This window comes from Lithobates pipiens, unplaced genomic scaffold (assembly GCF_037356315.1).
Source record: "Lithobates pipiens isolate NorthernLeopardFrog02 unplaced genomic scaffold, aLitPip1_a1.2 Scaffold_30, whole genome shotgun sequence".
Taxonomy (NCBI): domain Eukaryota; kingdom Metazoa; phylum Chordata; class Amphibia; order Anura; family Ranidae; genus Lithobates; species Lithobates pipiens.
The window spans coordinates 44,385,888-44,399,617 of record NW_027507791.1 but is presented as its reverse complement, the minus strand read 5'-3'; the positions used below and the strand labels follow the sequence as shown (position 1 = coordinate 44,399,617).

Below are 13,730 nucleotides of genomic sequence, written 5' to 3'. Positions count from 1 at the left end.
TCCCCCATCCCCATTCTCCAGGTCGTTTATGAACAAATTAAATAGGATTGGTTCCAGTATAGAACCCTGGGGGAAGCCCACTACCCAACCCTGACCATTCCAAGTACTCCCCATTTATCACCACCCTCTGAACTCGCCCTTGTAGCCGGTTTTCAATCCATGTACTCACCCTATGGTCCATGCCAATAGACCTTACTTTGTACATTAAACGATTATGGGGAACTGTGTCAAATGCTTTTGCAAAATCCAGATCCACCACGTCTACGGGCCTTCCTTTATCTAGCTGACAACTCACCTCCTCATAGAAGGTTAGTAGATTGGTTTGGCAAGAACAATTCTTCATGAATCCATGCTGTTTACTGCTAATGATACTGTTTTCATTACTAACATCTTGTATATAGTCCCTTATCATCCCTTCCAAGAGCTTACATACTATTGATGTTAGGCTAACTGGTCTGTAATTCCCAGGGATGTATTTTGGGCCCTTTTTTAAATATTGGTGCTACATTGGCTTTTCTCCAATCAGCTGGTACCATTCCAGTCAGTAGACTGTCAGTAAAAATTAGGAACAGTGGTCTGGTAATTACTTGACTGAGTTCCCTAAGTACCCTCGGGTGCAAGCCATCTGGTCCCGGTGATTTATTAACCAGTTCCCGACCAGTGCACGCCGATGTACGTTGGCAGAATGGCACGGGCAGGCAAATGGGCGTACCTGTACGTCCCTTTAAATTTGCCGCCCTGCCATCATGAGCACGCTCGCGTGCTGGTCGGGGACCCCTGTGAGTCCGGTCGTGGGTCCCGCAGACTCGATCGCCACACGGGCATACCCGCGATCGTCTCACGGGGCGGCTGAACGAGGAAATGCCGTTGTAAACAGCGTTTCTCCATTCTGCCTAGCAACAAGTGACGCTGATCTCTGCTCCATGTGATTGGAGCAGAGATCAGTGTTCACTAAATTAAAGCCCAGCCTCCAACAGTTAGTAACACACCCCTAGGAACACATAACCCCTACACTGCCACCCACTGGTTAACCCCTTCACTGCCAGTATCATTTACACAGGAATCAATGCATTTGTATAGCACTGATTGCTGTATAAATGACAATGGTCCCAAAAATGTATCAAAAATGTCCGATGTGTCCGCCACAATGTCACAATAAAAATCGCTGATCGCCGCCATTACTAGTAAAAAAAAAAATTATTAATAAAAATGCCATAAAACTATCCCCTATTTTGTAAACGCTAAAACTTTTGCACAAACCAATCAATAATCGCTTATTGCAATTTTTTTTTTTTTTTACCAAAAATATGTAGAAGACTACGTATCGGCCTAAACTGAGGGAAATTTTTTTTTTTTACATATTTTGGGGGATATTTATTATAACAAAAAGTAAAAAATAATGCTTTTTTTCAAAATTGTCGCTCTATTATTGTTTATAGCGCAAAAAATGAAAAAACCGCAGGGGTGATCAAATACCCCCAAAATGAAGCTCTATTTGTGGGAAAAACAGGACGTCAATTTTGTTTGGGAGCCACGTCGCACGTCCGCACAATTGTCAGTTAAAGCGACGCAGTGCCGAATCGCAAAAAGTGGTCTGGTCTTTGACCAGCAAAATGGTCCGGGGCTGAAGTGGTTAATGTTAAGTTTGTCACCTCTGACCATTCCCAGTACTCCCCATTCAAATCATGTGCTTTCCCAACATGCGGAGAAATGCGTTGCCGTTCGTTTTCGATGACACCCCTACCCATCTGCACATGTGCCGTGTTTTTCGCACACACCAAACCCGCATGGTGAATGAATGAAATACTTGTATAGCGCACAATGCGAACTGAATCGCCTCTAGGCGTTATTGGTGCACGTTATTGGAAAAGTCTGTTTGGAGAATGTGCGGGAAAACGTGCCCGGGCTTGGTGGCACCTGTGGGTATGGATGCAGGCTGGTCGCCAGGGTCTCATATGGAAGATAATGACACGGTTCAGTATGACTTTGTATATATAAAACACGTTTCTGCCTATTTTGTAAACATTCTCGGATTATTATCATACGTTGTTCTGTAACCTGTAGACTTGTCCCCATTCTGTCACTGCTTCCTTCCAAATGTTGTTGGTTTTTTTTTTCTAAGCAGCTCATTTTGGGTGTTGGATGTGACGCGTTTTTCAATGGGGACACCTGTCAAGGTAAAAACTGTCTAAGAGGAGAGTTTTCCGCACATTGAAGAGATCTCCTCTCATTCCCTGTTGTGTTTCTTAGATGTGAAGTAAAGATTAAAGCTGAAGAGTTTTATTTTGGAATAAATAAAACCCTTTTTTTTTCATGACATGGCAAGAAGAGGGTACCTATCCCCAAAACGCGTCAGCCATTCCCTACGCTGGGATTGGTGCAGTGGACCAGGGTGTACGGGTCACTGTGGATATTTGATGAGCTTGATATCATGTGCCGTTTTGTGAACACATCTGCTTAATTTCTTTAATAAAAAATGGGTTTTTATGGTAATGTGCAAGCAGGACCGCCATCGGGGAGGTACAGCCAGTACACATGTAAGGGGCCCAGGCGTCCGAGGGGCCCGGACCATGGGTCACAACCTGGGCCATCTTTAACACATGGCAGCTGCCATCAGAGTGGACCATCTGCCAGGATGCAGAGGAGGGTGGAGAGGTGGGAGGATCCCACATATGTGCGGGATGGGATTGCTGGAGGAGGACGTGGGCTGGAGGAGGAGGAGGAGGACTTGGGCTGGAGGAGGACTTGGGCTGGAGGAGGAGGAGGAGGACTTGGGCTGGAGGAGGAGGAGGAGGACGTGGGCTGGGGGAGGAGGAGGACGTGGGCTGGAGGAGGACGTGGGCTGGAGGAGGACGTGGGCTGGAGGAGGACGTGGGCTGGAGGAGGAGGACGTGGGCTGGAGGACGAGGAGGACGTGGGCTGGAGGACGAGGAGGGCGTGGGCTGGAGGAGGAGGAGGACGTGGGCTGGAGGAGGAGGAGGACGTGGGCTGGAGGAGGAGGAGGACGTGGAGGACGTGGAGGACGAGGAGGAGGATGTAGGGAGGAGGAGGATGTGGGCTGGAGGAGGATGTGGGCTGGAGGAGGAGGAGGACGTGGGCTGGAGGAGGAGGAGGAGGAGGAGGGCGTGGGCTGGAGGAGGAGGAGGAGGGCGTGGGCTGGAGGAGGAGGAGGAGGACGTGGGCTGGAGGAGGAGGAGGAGGACGTGGGCTGGAGGAGGAGGAGGAGGACATGGGCTGGAGAAGGAGGAGAAGGACGTGGGCTGGAGGAGGAGGAGGAGGACGTGGGCTGGAGGAGGAGGAGGAGGACGTGGGCTGGAGGAGGAGGACGTGGGCTGGAGAAGGAGAAGGAGGAGGAGGACGTGGGCTGGAGAAGGAGAAGGAGGAGGAGGACGTGGGCTGGAGAAGGAGGAGGAGGACGTGGGCTGGAGAAGGAGGAGGAGGACGTGGGCTGGAGAAGGAGGAGGAGGACGTGGGCTGGAGAAGGAGGAGGACATGGGATGAGCCTTTGGGCAGATTTGGTGGGACATCGAGAGAGCGGGGGGAAGGCCTAAAGCTTTGTAAGGGACCATTTCTGATGGTGGTCCTGTGTGCAAGGCTGGTGCACAGTGGCAGCCTGTCCATACGGGGGGCACCCATCCCTAATCCATGCACCCAGCCCCTAATTTACATGTAGGGCACCGGACGCATGGATTCCAATGGGGGTTTATGTATTTATTTTAAGCACACAATTAGAGCTTGGGGCTCTAATTGGCTTAAAAAAAGGGGATGGGCTCTGTATCCCGAGCCCACCCACTTGTGTGACAATAGCGAATTAATATTCGCTATTGTCTTCCTGATTCTCTTCCTGGCCAATTGGGTCACAAGAATTGCCCCCCCCCCCCCAAATAAATATATTAAGCATCGGCCGCCACTGCTGGTGCGCCCTCTGTTTTTATTCTTCCAGTTCTCTTTTTGGGCTTCCTCAGGGGGCTGCAAAGTCTTGCCCAGCTTCAAGCTGTCGAAGACCTAAGGTCCTTTACTGCCGGAATATCCACCTTGAGCACAGGAGGTTGTTCATTTTGCTTGTATATATAATTTTAGAACTCGCCACTGGGTCTCCATAGTACTCATCACCGGGTCTCTGTGCTTCTCTATGCAATGCAGGCAGATCGTGACTGGTGGGAGGGGCCTGTACATGTCTTCCATTACAGAGCCTCCATGATTGAAAGAACTGAGATTCAGTGAATGAAAGGGGGCGGACCCAGGCACACTCAGGCTGGGGAGGAAAGAGCTAGATGATGCTGGATGTCTTCCAGTCAAGATGAGGTGGGCTCTTATCCGATTTGATGCAGCTTCTAATGCACATGGGGAGAAGTTCACAGTGTGCGGTGAAATTTCGAGTAAGCCGTTTCAGTCCAGGAGAGGAGGCTGGCACAAGTGTGCGAGACTGAAGGTCAGGTTTAGTCGACCAAAAGGGAGCCAATAAGATAAGTCCATTGTTGGGGTTTACATATATTTATTTGTAACAATGTAGTAATTGCTTTGGAAACATTTCCAGGTAAGGGGTTGGGTCTCCTCTAGTGTTTACACACAGTCGGTATCTTCTGTCGGTGTCGTATTTCACCACACCTGCCGGGACAGGACTGGAATTGCCAGCATAGACTTGTGTGGATGATCTCACCGCGATTTGTTCATCTTCCTGTGTGTGTTCTGTACAGGGATCTGAAAAATGCTCTTCAAGGAAAAGAAATATGTTGGCTGAAAATGCTGCCCCCCCCCTTGCTGACAATGCTTGCCCCCCTTGCTGACAATGCTTGCCCCCCTTGCTGACAATGCTGCCCCCCCTTGCTGACAATGCTGCCCCCCCCTTGCTGACAATGCTGCCCCCCCCTTGCTGACAATGCTGCCCCCCCCCTTGCTGACAATGCTTGCCCCCCTTGCTGACAATGCTGCCCCCCCTTGCTGACAATGTTGCCCCCTTTTCTGACAATAATGCTGCCCCCGTTGCTGACAATAATGCTGCCCCCGTTGCTGACGACAGTGCTGCCTCCCCCCTTGCTGACGACAGTGCTGCCTCCCCCCTTGCTGACGACAGTGCTTGCCCCCCCCCCCTTGCTGACGACAGTGCTTGCCCCCCCCCCTTGCTGACGACAGTGCTGCCCCCCCTTGCTGACGACAGTGCTGCCCCCCCTTGCTGACGACAGTGCTGCCCCCCCTTGCTGACGACAGTGCTTGCCCCCCCCCCTTGCTGACGACAGTGCTTGCCCCCCCCTTGCTGACGACAGTGCTTGCCCCCCCCTTGCTGACGACAGTGCTGCCCCCCCTTGCTGACGACAGTGCTGCCCCCCCTTGCTGACGACAGTGCTGCCCCCCCCTTGCTGACGACAGTGCTGCCCCCCTTGCTGACGACAGTGCTGCCCCCCCTTGCTGACGACAGTGCTGCTCCCCCCCTTGCTGACGACAGTGCTGCTCCCCCCTTGCTGACGACAGTGCTGCCCCCCCCTTGCTGACGACAGTGCTGCCCCCCCCTTGCTGACGACAGTGCTGCCCCCCCCTTGCTGACGACAGTGCTGCCCCCCCCCTTGCTGACGACAGTGCTGCCCCCCCCTTGCTGACGACAGTGCTGCCCCCCCTTGCTGACGACAGTGCTGCCCCCCCCTTGCTGACGACAGTGCTGCCCCCCCCTTGCTGACGACAGTGCTGCCCCCCCTTGCTGACGACAGTGCTGCCCCCCCCTTTCTGACGACAGTGCTGCCCCCCCCTTTCTGACGACAGTGCTGCCCCCCCTTTCTGACGACAGTGCTGCCCCCCCCCCCTTGCTGACAATGCTTGCCCCCCTTGCTGACAATGCTGCCCCCCCTTGCTGACAATGCTGCCCCCCCCTTGCTGACAATGCTGCCCCCCCCTTGCTGACAATGCTGCCCCCCCCCTTGCTGACAATGCTTGCCCCCCTTGCTGACAATGCTGCCCCCCCTTGCTGACAATGTTGCCCCCTTTTCTGACAATAATGCTGCCCCCGTTGCTGACAATAATGCTGCCCCCGTTGCTGACGACAGTGCTGCCTCCCCCCTTGCTGACGACAGTGCTGCCTCCCCCCTTGCTGACGACAGTGCTTGCCCCCCCCCCTTGCTGACGACAGTGCTTGCCCCCCCCCCTTGCTGACGACAGTGCTGCCCCCCCTTGCTGACGACAGTGCTGCCCCCCCTTGCTGACGACAGTGCTGCCCCCCCTTGCTGACGACAGTGCTTGCCCCCCCCCTTGCTGACGACAGTGCTTGCCCCCCCCCTTGCTGACGACAGTGCTGCCCCCCCTTGCTGACGACAGTGCTGCCCCCCCTTGCTGACGACAGTGCTGCCCCCCCCTTGCTGACGACAGTGCTGCCCCCCTTGCTGACGACAGTGCTGCCCCCCCTTGCTGACGACAGTGCTGCTCCCCCCCTTGCTGACGACAGTGCTGCTCCCCCCCTTGCTGACGACAGTGCTGCCCCCCCCTTGCTGACGACAGTGCTGCCCCCCCCTTGCTGACGACAGTGCTGCCCCCCCCCTTGCTGACGACAGTGCTGCCCCCCCCTTGCTGACGACAGTGCTGCCCCCCCCTTGCTGACGACAGTGCTGCCCCCCCTTGCTGACGACAGTGCTGCCCCCCCCTTGCTGACGACAGTGCTGCCCCCCCTTGCTGACGACAGTGCTGCCCCCCCCCTTGCTGACGACAGTGCTGCCCCCCCCTTTCTGACGACAGTGCTGCCCCCCCTTTCTGACGACAGTGCTGCCCCCCCCCTTGCTGACGACAGTGCTGCCCCCCCCCTTGCTGACGACAGTGCTGCCCCCCCCCTTGCTGACGACAGTGCTGCCCCCCCCCCTTGCTGACGACAGTGCTGCCCCCCCCCCCTTGCTGACGACAGTGCTGCCCCCCCCCCCTTGCTGACGACAGTGCTGCCCCCCCCCCCCTTGCTGACGACAGTGCTGCCCCCCCCCCTTGCTGACGACAGTGCTGCCCCCCCCTTGCTGACGACAGTGCTGCCCCCCCCTTGCTGACGACAGTGCTGCCCCCCCCCCCTTGCTGACGACAGTGCTGCCCCCCCCCCCCTTGCTGACGACAGTGCTGCCCCCCCCCCCTTGCTGACGACAGTGCTGCCCCCCCCTTGCTGACGACAGTGCTGCCCCCCCCCTGCTGACGACAGTGCTGCCCCCCCCCTTGCTGACGACAAGGCTGCCCCCCCTTGCTGACGACAAGGCTGCTCCCCCTTGCTGACAATGCTAGTTTCCTGCTGACGATAATGCGGCCCCCCTGATGACAAGGTTGCCCCCTTGCTGACAATGCGGCCCCCCCCCCTTGCTGACAATGCGGCCCCCCCTTGCTGACAATGCGGCCCCCCCCTTGCTGACAATGCGGCCCCCCCCTTGCTGACAATGCGGCCCCCCTTGCTGACAATGCTAGTTTCCTGGCTGTCTTGGCACATGGATATGTAGAATATAATACTTCTGTTTTCAGGACAGGTGATGTATCAGAGGATTACTTACCCAGCTGTCACATTAATAAACATTATTACACTAATAAAAATTATTTAATTGCATTTTGTTTGCCTGACACATGTTAAAGTCTCCGTCTGATCGACTGCGGAGGACGTTCCAAACTTTTTACAAAGCCACACGGACAGAGAACTCTCTATAGCTTGTTTACTAAATGGAAGCGGTGGGGTCCCTTTATTAATTACTGTGCAGAAGTCTCAAACATTTGCTCAGCCATCACAAATAATCCACAGAATTTGCACAATAAGTTTCCTTGCTTTGATCGTCGGCTGCATCTATTGGCCAACGTTTGGGTATTTTCCTGATTGGGGTATTTTCCTGATTGGGGTATTTTCAGGCAAATACGACCTTAAGGCCACTGGGTGGCGCTGACAGTCATGGCAAATAAACATATTAGGCAGCTCATTGGGATGATTCGTGACAGCTGTGCGAATGCTGGAGGTGAAATGTTCAGAAATTGACCTCGTAGGTGTTCTCTACGTTTTTTTTTTTGTTTTTTTTTGTCCATGTTTTCTTTTTCAGCCACGGCACCCTTTAATAGACATGTGCAGAACGAAAACATTTTGGTTTTATTTCATTTCGATTAGTTATTTAAAAATTATAATTTAGTTAAATTGGTTTTTGGAATTAAATTTTGTTTTGTTCGTTTTCAAATTTGATTAAAATTTTCTGAATTGGGTTGAATCAAATTCAAAATATTCCTTCATTCTATTCTATTGTTTATTTATTTTTTTCTATTCTTCTCTATTCTAATCCATTCTGTTCAAGTTCAAATGTATTCTATTCGAATTTCAGAAGACGGTTATGTTTTTTTTCCATTTTTATTCTTTTTGTATTATCTATTGTTTATTTTCTATTCATTTCTATGCTATTATTTTCTATTCTTTTAGTTTAATTAAATTGTATTCTTTTGTTTTCTACTCTATTCCTTTTATTTTATTTTTTATTTTGTTCTGTTCTTGTTTTGGAATTCAATTTAGTTTTTGAATTCCGGGCGAATATGGCCAAACACTTTGTGGATACCTGACCATCCCACCTACCTACATGGCCAACTATGTGTGGACCTTGCACCTAAAAATTGAGGTGTTTTCAGTCAATAATAATACATAGACATTGTAGCCAATTGTCTACTTCTAACCTTGTGGTAACAGTTTGGGGAAGGCCCTTTTCTGTTCTACCATGACTGCCCCCCCGTGTAGAAAGCCCAACTCCACATGGTTTAACCAGTTTGGTGTGAAAGAACTCAAGTGGCTTTCACACCTTTTGGGATAAAGTGGCCTCCACAGAGCCATGTCCTTGACCCCACAGAACATCTTTGACCAGTTCGGTGTGGAGGAACTCAAGTGGCTTTCAAAGAGCCCTGACCTCAATCCTACTGAACACCTTTGGGATAAATTGGGACATCAATTGCAAGCCGGGTCTTCTCATCCAAAACTGGTACCTGACCTTACCAATGGTGACCAGCTCCCTAAAGACATAGTTTGGTGTTCAGGAACTGATGTGGCCTCCACAGAGCCATAACCTCGACCCTACTGAACATCTTTGACCAGTTTGGTGTGGAGGAACTCAAGTCATCTGCACAGAGCCCTGACCTCAACCCTACTGAACACCTTTGGGATATATTGGGACATGAATTGCAAGCCAGGTCTTCTAATTCAACATCAGCACCTGACCTCACCAACGGTGACCAGCTCCCTAAAGACATAGTTTGGTGTTGAGGAACTGAAGTGGTCTTCACAGAGCCATGACCTCGACCCTACTGAACATCTTTGACCAGTTTGGTGTGGAGGAACTCAAGTCATCTGCACAGAGCCCTCGAGCCATGACCTCGACCCTACGAGACATCTTTGACCAGTTTGGTGTGGAGGAACTCCAGTGGCTTTCACAGAGCCCCTACCTCAACTCTACTAAACACCTTTTGGGATATATTAAGACATCAATTGCAAGCTAGGTCTTCTCATACAACGTCGGTACCTGACCTTACCAATGGTCACCAGCTCCCTAAAGACATGGTTTGCTGTTGAGGAACTCAAGTGGTCTTCACAGAGCCATGACCTGAACCCTACGGAGCATCTTTGACCAGTTTGGTGTTGAGGAACTCATGTGGCTTCCACAAAGCCATGACCTCGACCCTACGGAGCATCTTTGACCAGTTTGGTGTTGAGGAACTCATGTGGCTTCCACAAAGCCATGACCTCGACCCTACGGAACATCTTTGACCAGTTTGGTGTTGAGGAACTCATGTGGCTTCCACAAAGCCATGAACTCAACCCTACGGAACATCTTTGACCAGTTTGGTGTGGAGGAACTCAAGTGGATTTCACAGAGCCCCTACCTCAACTCTACTGAACATCTTTGGGATATATTGGGACATCAATTGCAAGCCAGGTCTTCTCATTCAACATCAGTACTTGACCTCAAGTCGCCTAGGGTCGAGCCATGACCTTGACCATACTGAACATCTTTGACCAGTTCGGTGTGGAGGAACTCGAGTCATCTGCACAGAGCCCTGACCTCAACCCTACAAGAACATCTTTGGCATGATTTGAAACGCTGATTGTGGGTCAGGTCCTCTCATCCAACATCAAAGCCCACTGCCGGATCAGTGATGTTCCTCCTACATCCCTTGACTTTGAGGGGCAATGCGGTTATTTGATGTAGAATACCGGGGTTATGGCAGCAAATAACTTGCGACGATCACTTTTATCGGCAGCGGGAGAGGTGTCGCCCCCCCCCCCCCCCCCATTTTCGCCATGCTCCGGTCGTCTTCGCCACTTCCCGGAGCTGCCGGACGTGGGTTTGCAGGCCGCTCGAGCACGGGAGGACATCTATGGAAGCCCTCCCGGCAATGTAGGTCCGCACTGCAGCCGTCTTTCGGCTATAGCGCGGATGGGAAGTGGTTAAGTGGTTAAATAAAAAATAGTGTAGGTTTTCCCCAAAAATTTGTGTTTGAAAAAACTGCTGTGCAAATACCATGTGACAAAAAAATTGCAAAACCCACCAATTTATTCTCTAGGGTCTCTGCTTTAGAAAAAAAATAATATATAATATTTGGGCGTTCTATGTAATTTTCTAGCAAAACCTACTGATTGTTGCATGATCTGGAAGTTGCTATTACACATATATATATATATATATATAATTTTTTTATTTTATTTTTTTTTTATTATTATTATTTCTTTTTATGTTGGATCTCGCTGCCAGCTTGTAGCAGCAGGAATTGGCATTCGTAAAAGTATTTCATGACGCAGTGTGCGTGAGCTCAAGCCACAATTCCTCATCCTAGTCTCATAGCAATGGCTTGTCCGCTGCAGAAAAAAACATTTCGTATAATTATGTCCTCGTACAGTTATTTTCCTGTCTTTTTTATTGACTGGCTGCTGTGACAGCGGTCTGAAGATATAATTGGTCGTTGTTGATAATTAATGATGAAAAATGAGGCTTTAATCACATCCTCTCCACCAATAAAAACTCTGAGCTCATCCTTAAACTATCTATAATGACTTTACTCACCGGCAATTCATAGCGGGAGATTTTATTCTGTAGGAATGCATTCAATGATGTCATTTTAGGATTTGTATTACTTTGGGTTTAGTAATTGCAGATGCCACTCTCCCCACTCCTATGGTTGGTAATTCCTATTTGTTTAATTTTGACGTTGGTAACTGTCCGGCTTCCCATGCCTGTTGCTTGACAATAGCTTGCTTATCAGATGAGGGCTTGACAAATTTGCTTTGAATCTAGAAATCGGCTAAAAAAAAAAAAAAAAAAGTTAGGAGCAGAATACAGTAGATAAAAGCACCTACGCGTTTCCTTCATGAATACGGCTTTAAGGCCGAAACGCGTCTGTGTTTTTATCTGCTGCAATACACCATTTCTGCTGTGACACTGGTGCACCGGTTTTTCTACGTCTATTGTATGGTATTAGAAGCTATCTGCCTGCGCTTCTCAGAGCTGTGGATGATTGGAGTTTGCAGCGCCTTTCCTCCTGTTCAAGAGCTTACCTTATTCACCCTATAAATGGCCATAAATGAATAACAAGATATGCCCCCTTCCAACCATCCCTGATTTGGAGGGAGTGTCCCTATATTGGAACCAAATCCCTCTGTTCTTCATTACGCCACAAATGTCCCTCTCCCTCTGGTCTATGATATACACGTCTATGAAAAATACACTAAAGGGGTGTATTTATATAACATTTATCCGGCAAAGCTGCATGTACATTTGTTCTGTGCGAAAAAGTCAGATGTTTCTATTTTTTTTTTCTCCAGGTCAAAAATTATTCATTCATACAAAATATAAGTAAGTGAGCAAACTACTGTATTCCGACCACTAGATGGCGCTGGTGATTACAGTATTTATTTATACGATCGCCAGCTCCATCTAGTGGCCATAATGCAGTATTTTCTTGATTCACTGATTCCTGCTCCAATGATGGATGTCAGGTCAGACAGTAAATGAGGCAGGGCTCTATATGACTTGCTGCAGCTTCTAATGCACACTGTGAGAAGCTCACAGTGTACAGTGAAAGGAGAGGAGCCAGTACAGACTGAAAGGAAATGACAGAGGTCAGATATAAGTGAAGCTGTTGCATTGCCCTGTATGGGTAAAGCGCTGAGTTACATTGAGGCTCCTCCTTCCTCAATAATCAAATATATGTGAACACTTCTCAGGTCCCCTATAATAACCCGATCTTGTGCCTTCACTTTAGCTATAAGGACTTGGGGTGTCAGAACACAGCGCCTTCCCGTGGTGGCCGGCAGAGTATCGATGACATGGAGCTGAAAGAGGAGTGGCAGGACGAGGAGTTTCCCAGGTATGAAAAATAAATAAATGAACCCTGTGTAAAGTGTGGCCTATGGTAGAGCCCTGGGGCCATCATAAACCTTTTTTTTATTTTTTACAAAATTCTGAGTTTGAAAGTCGGAATTCTGAGTCTGAAAGTCGGAATGCTGAGTCTGAAAGTCGGAATTCTGAGTCTGAAAGTCGGAATTCTGAGTCTGAAAGTTGGAATTCTGAGTCTGAAAGTTGGAATTCTGAGTCTGAAAGTTGGAATTCTGAGTCTGAAAGTTGGAATTCTGAGTCTGAAAGTTGGAATTCTGAGTCTGAAAGTTGGAATTCTGAGTCTGAAAGTTGGAATTCTGAGTCTGAAAGTTGGAATTCTGAGTCTGAAAGTTGGAATTCTGAGTCTGAAAGTTGGAATTCTGAGTCTGAAAGTTGGAATTCTGAGTTTGATAGTCAAAAGTTGGAATTCTGAGTTTGATAGTCAAAAGTTGGAATTCTGAGTTTGATAGTCAAAAGTTGGAATTCTGAGTTTGATAGTCAAAAGTTGGAATTCTGAGTTTGATAGTCAAAAGTTGGAATTCTGAGTTTGATAGTCAAAAGTTGGAATTCTGAGTTTGATAGTCAAAAGTTGGAATTCTGAGTTTGATAGTCAAAAGTTGGAATTCTGAGTTTGATAGTCAAAGTTGGAATTCTGAGTTTGATAGTCAAAAGTTGGAATTCTGAGTTTGATAGTCAAAAGTTGGAATTCTGAGTTTGATAGTCAAAAGTTGGAATTCTGAGTTTGATAGTCAAAAGTTGGAATTCTGAGTTTGATAGTCAAAAGTTGGAATTCTGAGTTTGATAGTCAAAAGTCGGAATTCTGAGTTTGATAGTCAAAAGTCGGAATTCTGAGTTTGAAAGTCAAAATTCTGAAAGTCGGAATTCATTTTAAAAAACTGAAATAAAATGTTTGACCTTCCCTACACCTGCACCATTAATAAGGAAAGTATTCCCTTGGTTTCAAATGTTGCTTTATGTGTAGACATATATCTCCATCTGTCTGGACAGCATGGTCACCTGCTGACTTGGCACCATCCACAGGCATCTTAACTCTTCCATAAGGCACGAAAGTTAGACCCAATGCAATTTTACTTCCGCTAATTGCAGTACAGGGGATGCCTTTCCAGTCGTTGAAGTGTAGAAGACAATGGGATTGATTTGCTAAAACTGGAGAATGCAAAATCTAGTGCAGCTGTGCATGGTAGCCAATTGGCTTCTAAATTCAGCTTGTTTAATTAAACTTTGACAAGAATAAATGTGGAATGTGTGATTGGTTTTTATGCTGCACCAGATTTTGCACTCTTCAGTTTTAGTAAATCAACCCCAATGACTTTCCTAAGCTTGCGCTAATTAGAAAGGGGAGGGCAGAGGGGGAAACCAAATCCCAAAAGTAAACAA

At 48.9% G+C, this 13,730-nt stretch overlaps 1 protein-coding gene across 2 annotated transcripts in view; it reads left to right on the top strand.

Annotated features, from left to right (window-relative positions):
* BNIPL (BCL2 interacting protein like) overlaps positions 1-13,730 on the top strand; it is a 42,532-nt gene that overhangs the window by 7,949 nt on the left and 20,853 nt on the right. For both annotated transcript variants that reach the window (XM_077464112.1, XM_077464113.1), the window contains exon 2: positions 12,220-12,324. In XM_077464112.1, the coding sequence (XP_077320238.1) occupies positions 12,220-12,324 (105 nt within the window). The remainder of the gene's footprint in view (positions 1-12,219; positions 12,325-13,730) is intronic.